This window comes from Canis lupus, chromosome 11 (genome assembly GCF_011100685.1).
Source record: "Canis lupus familiaris isolate Mischka breed German Shepherd chromosome 11, alternate assembly UU_Cfam_GSD_1.0, whole genome shotgun sequence".
NCBI lineage: Eukaryota > Metazoa > Chordata > Mammalia > Carnivora > Canidae > Canis > Canis lupus.
In genome coordinates, this window is record NC_049232.1 from 28,108,116 (window position 1) to 28,125,667 (window position 17,552).

Below are 17,552 nucleotides of genomic sequence, written 5' to 3' on the forward strand. Positions count from 1 at the left end.
GTAAAGAGATCATTCTGGCAGGCCTGTGGAAGATGAATAGAGATGGAATAAAAGACCAATAAGAAAGGCATTACTATGCTGGGTACCATGGGCAGAGGCAGTGGCAGTTGGTATAGATGGGCAGGGAAAGATCAGAGCAAGACTAAGGTACAGAATCTAGAAGACTAAAGTTGCTGATCAGATAGAGTTAGAAGTTAAGTGCACATTGACTCTTACAGGTTAAGTTAAGTGCATATTGACTCTTACAGGTATGTGATAAAATATTATGATCCCCAAAAGGCATTGAGTTTAAGAACCTTTTCTGTCCCGGGAAGGAAAATGTCCCTATAAAAGAAGAGCGGCTGTGCCAGTATTTGATGAGATTGCAGACCTTTTTCATCCTTAGGAATGAAAAGTCAAAGCTTTTTGATCATTCTATTTTTTCTGCTTTCTAAACCTACCCTATGTTGTTCTAGAACCATTTTTTTTCTAACCCTAAATAATTCACTAATCGTACATTTAGTGAAGCTGTTTGATTTTTCCCATCTTTCATAACAAATATATTGATAATATCTAGGGCTAATAGTATGCAATTTAATTTTTAGATTGTGATAATAATTATTGCTGTTTTTATTTTCGTTCTTTCTTCACCAGGCATAGCAGCTATAGATACTCAACAAAATTATGCCCTTTGGGGTGATTTTCAATTTTCTCACTTTGGGAAGCCTATTTTAATGTCAATCATGAAGGGTTCAGATTTGTATTACTAAACACTTGAGCCTCTAGTTTCCACATTGGACCATTAACACTTTACAGTTCCTTGACTATCTCTGTGCTATTTAGGGTATTTCTGAAGACCTCATCTAATTTAGGAGAGTAGGTACCTATCTTCCAAACCCACATTTTATCTCTTAATGTACCAAAAGCCCTGCCATGCAGAAGGTAAAAGAGAAGTAACTGAAGCATTCATGGGTAATTTACAGGAGCACCCTTGGAGTCTTTCCTCACTGTGCCTAGAGAAGCATATGCAAAGAGTTTGGCTTTCCTAACCACAGGAAGTATTTCAACATATGTTTGTTTGGTAGTATGTGACCATCAGAGTATGTTTCATTAAAAGTATACAACTTATATTGTCACAGTTGCTCTCATCACTTGGTCCTCTGGAGGGTCAGGACATGTTGATATAATCAGTTCTGCCTCTCCAATAGCTATTATTCTGTGAGACATGGAAGTCGGCTGAATTACAGAGTTTGAATTTATGTTCTTTGTTTTAACCCTCCAGAAATGCATCTTCTGCAGACACCGGGTTAAGAAGGTTTCTGGAGCCTGTATCCAATGTTCTTATGGCCGCTGCCCAGCCTCCTTCCATGTCACGTGTGCTCATGCTGCTGGGGTGCTGATGGAGCCTGACGATTGGCCATACGTGGTGAACATCACATGCTTTCGCCATAAGGTCAACCCAAATGTGGTAAGGTCGTTTCTTCCTTCCCTGTTGCCAAGACTGCATATATATTCTCTCCTGTACACTTCCCAGGGCTAGCGTGCTCTACTCTGTAATGTTACTCATTGTTGACATGTCCAAACTGTGAGTTCTTTGAGGGCAAGGATCATCCGTTATTATTTACTAGTATTTGCCCAGGACCCATCAGTGTTTGGTCCATGTACCTGTACATTCTGGCCTTTGGGTTTTATTTCATCTCTTCTAGAAGAAACACAGAACAGTAACACAGTAAAAGGAAGGGGGCAAGTGGTCACAGATATTTGGGGCCTTGCTGCCTGAGGTAGGATAAGCTAGGTGCAGCATGGAGGCCCTAAGAAGAGTGAGGACAATTTCAGAAAAGCAGAAATGTAGAAGTATAGAGGTCACTTTTTTCTGCCTTTTCTACTTCACTCAGGACTAAACCTTTTTCTGGACAAAGAATGTGCAAGTAAATAGCATGTGAATTTAACTATAGTTTCCCTGTTGTTGGTAAATGGAATCTTTCATTTGTTTTAAAAGCTTAGAAAAATTAGGACAGTGTGGAGATGGCTGATACGCCTTTGTTACTTTTCCAGTTAACTGTTAATTGTTTTTGGCTGCCAACAGGGAGCAGCTTTGCTAACTTGCTGCCCTTTGCTTCCCTGGGAGGGTTGGCCACAGACTATTTGCATCCTAACATACTTGTCCTATGTCTCTAATAACCTCCTGTGAGCAGCCTGCCAGGTAGTCAGTATGGACTTGGGGAGCCATGACCCATACACAATAAATCTCCTGGCTTTTTAATGATTCCAGCAACTTCCATTGGCGCCTTGAGAGATACTTGATGTTTGTGGGTTGGGACTTGGTTTGGATGTGTGTGAATGCACAAATGTACAAAATAACATCACCAACTGTCACATCTATTTTGAAGTTACTTTTCATGTTTTAGGTGACAAGTTGCATATTCATTCATTCATACTTTTTCCTTACTTAGTTTCTTGAATTGATGGGTTTTTACTAGGAATAGTATTATATATTCAGCAGAAAGTACATTTTAGCAACTTTAAAAAAATTACAGTAATCACACATTGCATTACTCTGGTGCTTTGCCATTTATAATGTGTGGTCAATAGCATTACCTCATTAGATGACACATGGGAATGCATTTTGAGATGTGAACCACCTCATGACCTCCCAAGTCAGAGTAATTTGTGTTCACACTTGGACTCTGCCAGCAACACATGTGCAACTTTGTGCACGTTCTTATCTCTGAACCTCAGCTTCCTTGTCTACAAATAAAGGCATGCCTGTCTCACTATGTTGTTTTCAGTCCATGACACAGAATAAGCCCTCAGAAAATGAAAATTGTATTATTACTTTCTCTTTCACTACTGTGGCTGCTGGCTTTGGTGCTACAGTTCTATATGAACTGGGCCACATGAGTAGTATTATCCTGGCTTCAAGGATAAGAAACCTAAGTGCAACAAGGTTCAATTCCTTGCCCAAGTGGATTCAGTTAATGAGCAACAGGTGCTGGAATGTAAATGCTTTTTCAGCACATTCTCTATTATTTGTTGAGTAACTCCAAGCCTTGAATGGTGCTAGAGGTGTTCATTTGAGGCTTTGCTTGGGATCACACATTCTTATTTTAATATTCCAAAGCTATGCGGTTAACTGATGATTATATTGAAGTTGCTATTAAAGAGATCCAGATGTTTAATCAGGACTTCTTTCCTCCTAATTATGATGTGTGGTTCAGTCAGGTTTATGTTACTAATTGTTTCATAAATAATGACCAAAAGGAACATCTACTCTCCCCTATGAATCCACTGTAAGTTTGGTATACTTTGTGAAACATGGGGAAAACATCATATAATTTATATCAAATGGCAGGTTGTCCTTATGAAGGTAAAATTTTAGTGTTTAAATTGTTTTTGCAAAGTTTGCAGGAAGTACTATGAATCCTGGATTTCCAAAATATATTCCTGGTAGCTATTACTTATCATTATTCTTCAGTTGGACTTCAAGTATGGGTTCTTCCCCAAAATGTTTGACAACTAACCAGAAGGAGTTCATAAAATCTGGTAACTTTGGTTAAGAACATGTGGATCACCTATTGCACTGAATATGCTTTACTTTTCAAGCATAAATAAGTTCAAATTAATTCCAGTATTTCTCTTTGTGCAAACTGTATATGCCAGGGGTTATGCTCTCAAGAGTTGGAACTATAGTTTGGCTATATTTTCACCATACCTTGATTATTTGGGAGTAGTGGGCAATTGCTGAATCATAGCAGTGAAAACTATAAAATCAAATTCAGATGAACTCGGCAGTCATTTTACAGAATAGAAGACACCTATATAGTTTAGGTGAAATGAAGTATGAAGCTACAATTGCATAGCTTAGGATCTGCATTTTTACTCACTTTATGTTTTTTTTCTTTATTTTTTTGTTTCTCCCCATTTTTTGTTTTTTTTTTTGTGGGTTTTTTCTGCACCAAAAGGACCATTTTAAGGCAACTTCTACTCTTACTTTAATGCCAAAAATACTCTAGATATACTCATTCTGGATAATAGTGTAAAAATCTCATCAGATTTATTATAATGCTTCTTCCATTAGATGATAAGCACCCTTTTAATTGAAAATGTGGTGTTTTAGGGGAGCCTGGGTGGCACAGACGGTTAAGCATCTTACTCTTGGTTTCAGTTCAGGTCATGATCTTGGGGTCATGAGATCAAGTCTCTTGATGGGCTCTGCACTCAGTGTGAGGGTCTGCTTGGGATTCTCTCTCTGCCCCTCCCTGCCACATGCTATCCCTCTCTCTTTCTCTCTCAAATAAATAAATAGGGACGCCTGAGTGGCTCAGTGTTTGAGCATCTGCCTTCAGTTTAGGTCGTGATCCCAGCATCTTGGGATCAAGTCCTGCATTGGGCTCCCTGCAGGGAGCCTGCTTCTCCCTCTGCGTATATCTCTGTCTCTCTCTGTGTCTCTCAGGAATAAATAAATAAAATCTAAAAAATAAATAAATAAAAATAAAATAAATAGATCTTTTAAAAAAGCTAGTATTTGAAAAAATATGTAGCTTCCAAAATCTTAAAGATATGAATATGTTACAGAAAGTGCACAGCTAATCCCTGTTATTTTAATCTAAATTTTTATATGTATTTTTCAGTGTTTTTGTCAAGCATGCTGTTTGGCACTTGCTGTGTTTCAAATGTAAGATTTCATTTGTGTGTGCATGTGAATGTGTGCATGTGTGTTTATGTTGTAGTGTTGTGGCACTTGACCACCCACCCTTGGCCATGATTTAGTGTGCACTATTTCCTGGGTCTATTTCAGAAGGTTCCATTGGATGTATTTCTAATCACTTATGTGGATGTTACACAGATGTTTGTAAGGAAAAAGAAAACCAAAGAACACAATAAATCATAAAATGGTTTTGAAACTAGGAGCCTTGAAAACATATTCCTTCTTCAAAGGAAACAATGAGCCACTCTTAAAATAAATACTTCCTGGAAAGTACAGCTACCACACAGGGTCTGTCTCCTCACACCTGAGTAAATGAGAGGGTGTTCAATGAAAGAGACACCTGAATAATGGAGGGCAATGGAGGTGAGAAGATGACATGTACACATCTTTTTGTGGGGGCAAATTACTTCCATAAACCTTGTTGGATTAGAGTATTCCATACACATATGCAGTGTTGGAGCACTAAAATCACTTGCACTTTATACATTAGTTCATTACAATGAATAAAGCCTTTTTAATAAATACCTTGTATGAGGTACATCATTTTTTTCGGTGCCCTCTCCTCTTGAAAAATATGACATTTGAGAAGTTTGTTTCTTTCATACTTATTCTAAGTTGTGGCTATTAAGATGGAGACAGACACCTATTCAAAAAAGTGAAAGAACTTTTATAGAGAAAATATTTTGGGTATTATTTTATTCAATATTATTTTAACTCAATTATTTTTAATTAGGTCATTATTTTAATTAGATTATTTAGCTAGGTTTAAGTAGTATTTTGACTAGCTCTTTGGCCACCCATGGAAACTGCTTGCTATAAATTTGTTACAATAATGCTCTACTGCTAAGGAATGGGATTAGTAGAAAAGAAAAAGAACTAATATTTACTGAGCATCTTTATGTCAAGGGTGTGTCAGATATTTCATAGGTGCACCTTATTTCAAAGCAGTGTTATTGATGTGGATAATGGAAAGTAGTGGTTATGTTGGCTTCCGTATTGGTAGCTCTTTTGTTATTCTCCCCTTCTGGCCATTCTTCATGTCTTATTCTGGCACTCATCCTTGTAATAGAACTTTAGGCCTTGTTTGGCACTTACTTTTTTCCCTCAGCCTTTGGGTCTTCAGGCCAGCTCCCCAGGCAAGCTTCAGTGAACTCCTTCTGTGTCATCACTATGTGTGGCTCAGGACAGGATCCGTGTTGCACTGGATCTGGTGAAGGTATCAGAGCAGCATGGCTATATAGCTAACCTTTGGTGGTACTGGAGTGAAATACCTGTCAAAATTAATAAAATCTTTGCTTGGTTTGTAAAAATAGCTCTCACTTTACCAACATGTAGAATGATGGATGATCAAAGCTTCTAAATTAAAAACCCTAGAATGGTTCTTAATCACAGGAGTATATTGTATAGCATATTATACTTCCAATATCAGTTTTTGAGAAAATGCATAATGACAAAAAACCTTTGAGAAATTGGTAACACTTTTATATGAATTCACTAATTATAATAAATCTTCAGTGTTTCAGCACTGTTTCTACCCAGCACACACTCCCACTATAATTTTCCATCTGATTAGCTAAGGATATAGAAATGTATTGGAAATGTTTTGATCAGGGAGGGTAGAAGTGCATGCAACCTATCCTCACAAAGCTTCCCTGGGCTTTGTTTCTCTAATGAGTATACATAGTTGCCTGTTTGTATGGTGCTGCCAGATATGAAACAAAAGATCTATCACTCTGCCACAGGCATTTATACTTTTATCCATGTCTTTTATTTTATAAAATGTTTATAAACATGAAGTTTTTAAGCCAGAATCAAGGTCAAGAAGGCCACGTATTCTACTAGAGGAAGAAGGTAGACTCAGTTCCCTTATGGGTACCGGAGCAATATCTCCCTCCAGTGTTCTACGGTTCTAGAAACACTTTTTCCTGGAGTCTACCCCTGTATCTGTTTTATGACTCTTATCCAGTTAGTTCCAATAGGCATTTTGGTTTGAAGACCAAAATTACATCTCACCATATGTTGCATTTTACTGTTATGGTGCCCCTTGGGCCCTTGATGGGTGGTCATAGGATTCTGTTTTTGTAATCAGGCAGCATTTATTTAATTCACATCAGTAGGTAGGACTTTGCTTGACTGTACTTTATATTATTTGACCCTTTTGAGCATCATTTTGGTTTATAGCCTTTTATAGACTGAATGGGTACCAACTGACTATAATTTTCTTCTTGTTGCTTCTGTCACACTTTGACCATTTGGAGCCTCTTCCAGATGAATTTATTTTCCTTTTTTTATTTTTATTTTTATTTTTTTTATTTTTTTATATTTTATTTTTTATTTTTTATTTTTTATTGGTGTTCAATTTACTAACATACAGAATAACCCCCAGTGCCCGTCACCCATTCACTTCCACCCCCCGCCCTCCTCCCCTTCCAACACCCCTAGTTCGTTTCCCAGAGATAGCAGTCTTTACGTTCTGTCTCCCTTTCTGATATTTCCCACACATTTCTTCCCCCTTCCCTTATATTCCCTTTCACTATTATTTATATTCCCCAAATGAATGAGAACATATAATGTTTGTCCTTCTCCGACTGGCTTACTTCACTCAGCATAATACCCTCCAGTTCCATCCACATTGAAGCAAATGGTGGGTATTTGTCATTTCTAATAGCTGAGTAATATTCCATTGTATACATAAACCACATCTTCTTTATCCATTCATCTTTCGTTGGACACCGAGGCTCCTTCCACAGTTTGGCTATCGTGGCCATTGCTGCTATAAACATCGGGGTGCAGGTGTCCCGGCGTTTCACTGCATCTGTATCTTTGGGGTAAATCCCCAGCAGTGCAATTGCTGGGTCGTAGGGCAGGTCTATTTTTAACTCTTTGAGGAACCTCCACACAGTTTTCCAGAGTGGCTGCACCAGTTCACATTCCCACCAACAGTGTATGAGGGTTCCCTTTTCTCCACATCCTCTCCAACATTTGTTGTTTCCTGCCTTGTTAATTTTCCCCATTCTCACTGGTGTGAGGTGGTATCTCATTGTGGTTTTGATTTGTATTTCCCTGATGGCAAGTGATGCAGAGCATTTTCTCATGTGCATGTTGGCCATGTCTATGTCTTCCTCTGTGAGATTTCTCTTCATGTCTTTTGCCCATTTCATGATTGGATTGTTTGTTTCTTTGGTGTTGAGTTTAAGAAGTTCTTTATAGATCTTGGAAACTAGCCCTTTATCTGATATGTCATTTGCAAATATCTTCTCCCATTCTGTAGGTTGTCTTTGAGTTTTGTTGACTGTATCCTTTGCTGTGCAAAAGCTTCTTATCTTGATTAAGTCCCAATAGTTCATTTTTGCTTTTGTTTCTTTTGCCTTCGTGGATGTATCTTGCAAGAAGTTACTATGGCCGAGTTCAAAAAGGGTGTTGCCTGTGTTCTTCTCTAGGATTTTGATGGAATCTTGTCTCACATTTAGATCTTTCATCCATTTTGAGTTTATCTTTGTGTATGGTGCAAGAGAGTGGTCTAGTTTCATTCTTCTGCATGTGGATGTCCAATTTTCCCAGCACCATTTATTGAAGAGACTGTCTTTCTTCCAATGGATAGTCTTTCCTCCTTTATCGAATATTAGTTGCCCATAAAGTTCAGGGTCCACTTCTGGATTCTCTATTCTGTTCCACTGATCTATGTGTCTGTTTTTGTGCCCGTACCACACTGTCTTGATGACCACAGCTTTGTAGTACAACCTGAAATCTGGCATTGTGATGCCCCCAGATATGGTTTTCTTTTTTAAAATTCCCCTGGCTATTCGAGGTCTTTTCTGATTCCACACAAATCTTAAAATAATTTGTTCTAACTCTCTGAAGAAAGTCCATGGTATTTTGATAGGGATTGCATTAAACGTGTATATTGCCCTGGGTAACATTGACATTTTCACATGAATTTATTTTCCTAATTTAAAACCACTTCCAGACATCTTTGAAACTGTTGTTTTATTTCAATAAGAAATAGCAAAATCATCTTGATTTCCTTATTTCAAACATGGAATCAATGACTCATCAAGGAGCCCAGGTTCTTTGTTATACGTGCTCTATTAGAAAACAAATTTGGAATGAAGGATGCTTTTGTTTTGTTTTGTTTTAGATTTATTTATTCATGAGAGACACAGAGACATAGGCAGAGGGAGAAGCTCCATGTGGGACTCGATCCCAGGGCCCTGGGACCATGACCTGAGCCAAAGGCAGATGCTCAACCACTCAGCCACCCAGGTGCCCCTGAAGGGTGTTTTTTGTTTTGGTTTCATGAGAGCACCAGCTACTTTGACTTTATTTGTGACAGAGCAGGAAAATAATTTTTTTTCAAAAGACCAAGGGTTTATGTTTATATGTCCAATTTTTTTCTGTCTTTAATAAGTTTATTTTTATATTCTAATTTGAGGGCTTATTAATATGCTTTTTCCTGTTATCATTAACTGGTCATTTGATGTCACAGCATAGGTTGTCATACTACATGTGTTTATATTATGTTGCTGATAAAAATTTTAGGGGTCTTTGTTTTCTTTTCTTTTTTTGATTTTACCATTGCATCAAGTGTCATGGAATTGGCTTCAGCGGTTGTATGTCTAGAAAAATCCCACTTTCAAGCATCACCTAAACACCTCTTATCTAAAACAACAACAACAAAATCCTATCTTCCTTTAAGGAATAGTAAAAGCAATGAAAATATATGGCAGTAAGTATTATAACACCATCGATACTACCAATTTTAGGATTTTCAAAAAATATAAAATTTTGATGTTTTGTTTTGTTTAAAATTCTCTTAATTTTCAGAGGGCATAGAGCCCACCACCTTGTCACTACCCACTTGTCCAGTACCAGAGCTCCTTATTATAGCCCATTATTCTTTATTTTTATTTTTTTTAAGAAAAAAGAAATTTTTAATAAAACTCCTGGAGAGGGAGGGGGACCCGAGAGGGTTGTCCTCAGTTTCTTTTTTTTTTTTTAATAAATTAATTTTTTATTGGTGTTCAATTTGCCAACATACAGAATAACACCCAGTGCTCATCCCGTCAAGTGCCCCCCTCAGTGCCCATCACCCATTCATCCTCACCCCCCGCCCTCCTCCCCTTCCTTCCACCACCCTAGTTCATTTCCCAGAGTTAGGAGTCTTTATGTTCTGTCTCCCTTTCTGACATTTCCCACACATTTCTTCTCCCTTCCCTTCTATTCCCTTTCACTATTATTTATATTCCCCAAATGAATGAGAACATACACTGTCCTTCTCTGATTGACTTACTTCACTCAGCAGAATACCCTCCAGTTCCATCCACATTGAAGCAAATGATGGGTATTTGTCGTTTCTAATGGCTGAGTAATATTCCATTGTATACATAAGCCACATCTTCTTTATCCATTCATCTTTTGATGGACACCGAGGCTCCTTCCACAGTTTGGCTATCGTGGACATTGCTGCTAGAAACATCAGGGTGCAGGTGTCCCGGCGTTTCACTGCATCTGAATCTTTGGGGTAAATCCCCAACAGTGCAATTGCTGGGTCATAGGACAGGTCTACTTTTAACTCTTTGAGGAACCTCCACACAAGATACTAGCCAAAAGGATCCAACAGTACGTTAAGAAAATTATTCACCATGACCAAGTAGGATTTATCCCCGGGACACAAGGCTGGTTCAACACTCGTAAAACAATCAATGTGATTCATCATATCAGCAAGAGAAAAACCAAGAACCATATGATCCTCTCATTAGATGCAGAGAAAGCATTTGACAAAATACAGTATCCATTCCTGATCAAAACTCTTCAGAGTGTAGGGATAGAGGGAACTTTCCTCGACATCTTAAAAGCCATCTACGAAAAGCCCACAGCAAGTATCATTCTCAATGGGGAAGCACTGGGAGCCTTTCCCCTAAGATCAGGAACAAGACAGGGATGTCCACTCTCACCACGGCTATTCAACATAGTATTGGAAGTCCTAGCCTCAGCAGTCAGACAACAAAAAGACATTAAAGGCATTCAAATTGGCAAAGAAGAAGTCAAACTCTTCCTCTTCGCCGATGACATGATACTCTACATAGAAAACCCAAAAGACTTCACCCCAAGATTGCTAGAACTTATACAGCAAATATCCTGTGGCAGGATACAAAATCAATGCCCAGAAATCAGTGGCATTTCTATACACTAACAATGAGGCTGAAGAAAGAGAAATTAAGGAGTCAATCCCATTTACAGTTGCACCCAAAAGCATAAGATACCTAGGAATAAACCTAACCAAAGAGGTAAAGGATCTATACCCTCAAAACTATAGAACACTTCTGAAAGAAATTGAGGAAGACACAAAGAGATGGAAAAATATTCCATGCTCATGGATTGGAAGAATTAATATTGTGAAAATGTCAATGTTACCCAGGGCAATTTACACGTTTAATGCAATCCCTATCAAAATACCATGGACTTTCTTCAGAGAGTTAGAACAAATTATTTTAAGATTTGCATGGAATCAGAAAATACCCTGAATAGCCAGGGGAATTTTAAAAAAGAAAACCATATCTGGGGGCATCACAATGCCAGATTTCAGGCTGGACTACAAAGCTGTGGTCATCAAGACAGTGTGGTACTGGCACAAAAACAGACACATAGATCAATGGAACAGAATAGAGAACCCAGAAGTGGACCCTCAACTTTATGGTCAACTAATATTTAATAAAGGAGGAAAGACTATCCATTGGAAGAAAGACAGTCTCTTCAATAAATGGTGCTGGGAAAATTGGACATCCACATGCAGAAGAATGAAACTAGACCACTCTCTTGCACCATACACAAAGATAAACTCAAAATGGATGAAAGATCTAAATGTGAGACAAGATTCCATCAAACTCCTAGAGGAGAACACAGGCAACACCCTTTTTGAACTCAGCCACAGTAACTTCTTGCAAGATACATCCACGAAGGCAAAAGAAAAGCAAAAATGAACTATTGGGATTTCATCAAGATAAGCTTTTGCACAGCAAAGGATACAGTCAACAAAACTAAAAGACAACCTACAGAATGGGAGAAGATATTTGCAAATAACGTATCAGATAAAGGGCTAGTTTCCAAGATCTATAAAGAACTTCTTAAACTCAACAGCAAAGAAACAAACAATCCAATCATGAAATGGGCAAAAGACATGAAGAGAAATCTCACAGAGGAAGACATAGAGATGGCCAACATGCACATGAGAAAATGCTCTGCATCACTTGCTATCAGGGAAATACAAATCAAAACCACAATGAGATACCACGTCACACCAGTGAGAATGGGGAAAATTAAGGCAGGAAACAACAAATGTTGGAGAGGATGCGGAGAAAAGGGAACCCTCTTACACTGTTGGTGGGAATGTGAACTGGTGCAGCCATTATTCTTTAGAGGGTGGCCTTTTGATTCTCAGCTCCCTTTTGTTATCCTTTCAGGATAGTCTCCAAACTTGAAAACGTTTTAAACTTTTTTGAAGAAAGGATGTAATTGGGGTGGAACCCTCATAAAATGTGACCCCATTCCAAGATTTTTAAATGAACTGAAACTAAGGAAAATAAAGCCACTTTTTAAAGACTTTCGGCATTAGAGAGAAACTGTTTCATAACAGATTGGCCATGCATACTGCCACCTCCCCTTTCGTATCTTGGCACTTATTTAGCCAGCTCATAAAAAATAATCTAGGCACATAGGTTAGTTATGGCGAACTTCAGTTAGATTGCTGTGAACTTCAGTTAGATTCAGTTCAATATATAGGGGACCATGGAGTGTCCTGGAAATAAAAACATAATTTTTTTTAACTTCTCAGCCCAACTTTAAACATTCTTCCTGACATGTCCTCATTCACACACCTGTTTTAAACAGATGTACTTTTTTGAAGAAATGATGATAAACATTTATTCAACATAAAACTTGAATTGTGTTTTAAAGACTTTACAAGTATTATATCATTTAATCTTCAATACACAAAGCAACATTTGTAGCAGGTACTATCATTAATCCCTTTAACAAATGAGGAAATTGAGGTGAAGGGTATTTGAGTTTCTATAATATATATTACCATAGATAGTAAGGGGAAGAATGGTCAAAACCAGGCACCTGATTCAGTGCCCAGACTCTTAGCTCCTATGCTCTATTACCATAATAAGATAGGCTAAACAAAGGTAGGGATAAGATGTTCTGGGAGCCCAAATAAGGAAGGCACTAATTCTATTAAAGGCAGTCAGAATTCACAGAGAGGGTTACAACTATGGGAGTTTTGTCTCTTCTAAGTGCGGCCTTCTAATGCCAGAAAGTTTGCTTTGGCTTCAATAAGGTTGACAAATCAAACTCAGCAATGAATTGAATCCATCCTTTCTTTTTCCTTTTTATTTTCCTTCCTTTAGTCTGGATCTCAATGCTATGGCTCAACTCTGTCCACTTTTAGTTTCTCTCCCAATCTTTTTTTTTTTTTTTTTTTTTAATTTATTCTCTCCCAGTCTTTTAAGGAAGGGAACTAGAATATAGCTAACACTCATCTAAAAATGATCTGAATGGTCTTTTTCTATCTCCCAGATTTGGGTGTCTTTGTGTTTTGTTGGCAGTAGAATTGTTTTGGTGGATGTTGTTTTTCTTATAACAGTTTAGAAATTGCTAACTCCCACTCTGTTTAGTTAGGTTTGCTATAACCACCATACTCTTCTCAGACTTGTGCACAATCATCTAGTGTTTGTATATGGTTTTTTATTCTACATAAGTCATTTTCTAAATGCCCTGCTGACTTTGCACTGATATTGAAAAACAGAATTCTAGGGACACCTGGGTGGCTCAGTAGTTGAGCATCTGCCTTCTACTCAGGTTGTGATCCCAGGGTCCTGGGATCAAGTCCCGCATCAGGCTCCCTGTGGGGAACATGCTTCTCCCTCTGCCTGTGTCTCTCTCTCTCTGTGTCTTTCTTGAATAGATAAATAAAATCTTTTTTTAAAAAAAAAGAAATGAAAAACAATTCTAACCCAAGAAAATATCTGGAGTAAAAAATTCTTAACAGTGATTTAAAAAAAATACAGTGGTGATTCAGGCCTGTGTCTGGTCAGTCTTCCTCAATCAAACATACAGTAAATAAAGGAAATCCCTTATACTTTCATCAATAGAAATGTTTGGTTGCCATCTCAATTCATGTATCCTAGGTAACAGAAAGTTAACACCAGCTCTGTCTGGGAGGAGAAATATTTAGCAGAGACATTTTAGAATAGTTACATTGGGAATGAATCTTCCCCTTGTTTACTTTATTAAGTAAAACCAGTGAAAACATCATTTTACTTAATTTTATAGAGAAGATGAAGTGTATCCTATTTCAAATTTTTCTGCCCTCTATTCAATACCCCACATTTAGTTTCCTCCTCCTACTTCTGTAGCCATTTCCACAGGAAGGGTGGGATCAGTGAGCGCAGAGCTTCTCTCCCCCGTGCGTTTTGTCAGGAGAAAAGGGCTTGAGTGGACCTGAAACAGAAGATGGGACGGCCCTAGTGTTTAGTCACTGGCCCTGGCTGTGAGGCAGAGAAGAGAGATTCCGCTGACACTCTGCCAGAAGCTCCTGGTTGTGCCCTCACAGACTCTGGGCCAGAGGCTCTTCTGCCTCAAATTGAGCCATCTTCAACTTACTCTTCTGTCCTTCCCCCCTTTCCAGGTCTTTTTCAAAGTCTGACCCCTTATGAAGGGGCCGGTCCCAGGTCACACACCATCTGCAGGGGTTTTAGACCCATTTCTGATGCTAAGTGGTATTTCAAGGGGTTTTGAATCTTTGGGAAGAGAGAATAGATGCCTCCATTGCCGATTCCAGGTTTAATCAGCCAAGGACACAGAAACTGGTCAGAATGGGGAGACCATGCAGACAGAGCATACAGGATGCCTGGGGGTGGTGCTTCTGCTATACCTTGTTCCTTATTGAGGCTACCGAGTTGTGGCAGTGCCTGCATGGAGTTAGCTGCTGCTGCTGGATCTGAATAAAAGTCATATTTTGAGACCATGCAGTTGCTCTTTATTAAGGATTTATATCTCCGTTCTAGAAAAATTCACCTTTCAGAGTCTGGGCCTTTCCATTTAAGGAAATTCTTGCAAGCAATCAGTTCTTGAATCAGATACAGAGTCAGCAAGGCCACATCCTCATCTATGGATAGAGAGCAGTGTAAGGTGCCAGGTGGTACAGAGAAATAGCTCTTCCCTTAAGAGTAACCTTTCTCCAAACTTTTATTTCTGATCCTTTAATCTGGTTGGATAAAATAACATTATCTCAAGTATATCTCCTGGAAACAACCAAATGCACTGGAAAAGTGTTAGAATATATATTGTGTAGGACATCTTATTTTACAAATAGACAGTACTTACTCTTGAAGGCCTGAGGAGCCCCTGAAATAACTTTGAAGCCACATGGAAGGGCTGAGGCCTTACATGGTTTTAACATGAGTGTTAATAGTTACCTTCTGTAGAGCCTTGATTAATTTAGATCTCTTATCTGACAGCTTTGGTTATCTTCATCTCTCTCAAAATGTGTAATAATGTGTGGCTTCACAGAAAAGAATGTATTGCTAAACTTTTTATTCTGGCCGCAAATGAATCCAGATTTTATTTAAAAAAATCAAGAAAGATTTGCATCTTGGTGCAGGTGTTTGTTTTTTTATCACAAAAACAGACTCATCAGAATCCCCAGGAGAAACTTGTTGGTGTTGTGTTTCCTCCTTGGCTCTGTTATTCCCGTCACACAGCCTGCCTGCAACCTGGGAGCCAGTCAGCAGACCTAGGCTTGCACTGCGTGGAGGAGTGTTTTCATGGCACAGTTGATAGTTGGCAACTTAAAGTACCATACATACTGAAGAAATAAAGTCTTCCTCTCCAAGGACCACTTACCTGGTTTCATTTTTTAGTATAGGTAAGGTGTGTTTCCATGTAAAATGCTCGCTCACTTTTTCACAGAATTGATGTATCTCAGTACCCAGAAAATTTTAAACTTTTCAGCAATTTGTAGTCTTTTTTAAAAAAAATAATATAATTGAGGCATGCATTATTGTCTGATAGCTTGTTAAGAAAATTAAGTAGTGACACTAATCCCATATTTTAACATTGGCATTAGAGTGAAGCACCATGGATACAGTGGAGAAATACAAATGGAATGTGTCAACAGACAAAAGGAAAGAGTATTTGACATTCTAGCATCTTGTAAAGCATAAGCGGCAGAGTTTCTTAATTCCTTCATGTAGAAAACAGTAATTAGATGCCATAGTCATAATGAAATCCATAGGTACTGACAAAATATGATGAAAGTGTAACTTTTAAAGACTATTAACTGCAAACAGTAGAAATGGCAATTAAATACGTTCCAACATTTCTATCTAAAAATGTACTACTCTAGGTCAACATTATATGTCTACTTTCAACAAACATGATGTATAAAACTCTGGATTAACTAAAAAGCCATTGTGCTGTCTCTTGGCAAGAAGCCAGTCAGCCTGGGGACATCCAGCTTCTCTGTCCTTCCTTTCAACAGGATGTTGGTGGCCATCTTGGGGTCTGACAATTTCACACCTGGAAATCAGTACTACTTTTCTTTCCAGGCAAAATTAAATGGTTTCTTGACCATTCTATTTTTTTTCTTTTTCTTTCTTTCTTTCTTTTTTTTTTTTTTTTAGATTTACTTATTTATTTGAGAGAGATAGTGCTTGAGAGTGAGCACACATGGTGAGGGGCAGAGGGAGAGCGAGAGAGAGTCACAAGCAGACTCCACACTGAGCACAGAGCCCAACACGGAGCTTGATCTCATGACACCAAGATCACAATCCTGAGATCATGACCTGAGCTGAAACCAAGAGTCAGATGCTCAACTGATTGTGCCACCCAGGCATCCTTCTTGACCATTTTTTATCTGAAATTGGCTTGTTTTCTTTGTGAGATGCCATGCATTCTCTGTTTATCCCACATCATATGTAGTGGTCAGTGAAATTATAGAGGGCAGTATCCAAAGAAATATAAGAAATTACTGTTTCTACATTTTAAAATAAAGCATTCTTTTCATTTTTTCTTTGCAGTGTTACTGAGATGGCATTCAGAAGTCTTTGCTTGGGGCAGGAGGCAAGGAGAAGTGAAATGCTCTTTTTTTGTGGGCATTAGATATCTTAATCCATTACTTTCCATTTTATTTGGCCCTCCTTGAGTATTCGATAAGCCTTTGGGTTAAATTTGCTCCCCCTTCCCTCATACTTTTCTCAGGAATTAGGAGAAAATACAGAATTTCCAAACCCTTATATTCAGTACTTTTTATTGTACCTTCAAATCTGTTATAACCATTATCATGTGTTGGACTGATGTCCTCACAAGATACTGAGAAGTAGCTTTGGCCGAGGCTGTGGGGACCACAGAGATTAACGTTAGCTGATATTTGAGAGAACTTGTGGGCTATAGGCATGAAACTGGAAAGGAAAGATTCCTGCTAGAACTTCTCAATTTTTTCCCCATCCCTTCCTGTCTCCACAAGAACCCCCACACGTCTCTTTTATAAGCATGGTGTTGGGCACATAGATGCATTTAATTAACACTAGATAAATAGATGGGTATTCGTTTTCTTGATTAATAATGGAAAGATTTTGTGGGTTTATCCTCTTTGACTAACATTGGTGAGGTAACTAGGCAGATTCTGCACTTATGCTGTTGTGATGGGCAGTAGAAAGCTTCTGGCTGGCTTTTCTTCCACTGTCCCTACGGCTATTTCTCCTGAAATTTCAAAAGAAACTTAGGAACTTTCCAATTGCAAGATCTCTCTCTCTCTCTCTCATTCATCCCCTCACACACACACACACACACACACACACACACA

The 17,552-nt window shown here is 38.3% G+C and overlaps 1 protein-coding gene and 1 long non-coding RNA gene across 16 annotated transcripts in view; one reads left to right on the plus strand and one right to left on the minus strand.

The window, feature by feature from the left end:
- The window catches only part of KDM4C (lysine demethylase 4C), a 410,759-nt gene that overhangs the window by 344,672 nt on the left and 48,535 nt on the right, over positions 1–17,552 (plus strand). For all 7 annotated transcript variants that reach the window (XR_005366745.1, XM_038552332.1, XM_038552331.1 and 4 more), the window contains one exon: positions 1,262–1,447. Coding sequence is in view for 6 of the 7 variants with exons in the window: in XM_038552332.1 (XP_038408260.1) it covers positions 1,262–1,447 (186 nt within the window). In the remaining variant the exon portion in view is untranslated. The remainder of the gene's footprint in view (positions 1–1,261; positions 1,448–17,552) is intronic.
- Positions 1–17,552, minus strand: part of LOC102151810 — a 50,945-nt gene that overhangs the window by 24,372 nt on the left and 9,021 nt on the right. For 7 of the 9 annotated variants that reach the window (XR_005366746.1, XR_005366747.1, XR_005366749.1 and 4 more), the window contains exons 3-4: positions 5,783–5,958; positions 5,213–5,330 (exon numbers count right to left, since the gene is read on the minus strand). This is a non-coding gene — a long non-coding RNA (uncharacterized LOC102151810). Of the gene's footprint in view, positions 1–5,177; positions 5,331–5,782; positions 5,959–17,552 lie in introns of those variants that run through there. The other 2 variants (XR_005366748.1, XR_005366754.1) reach the window with 2 other exon arrangements.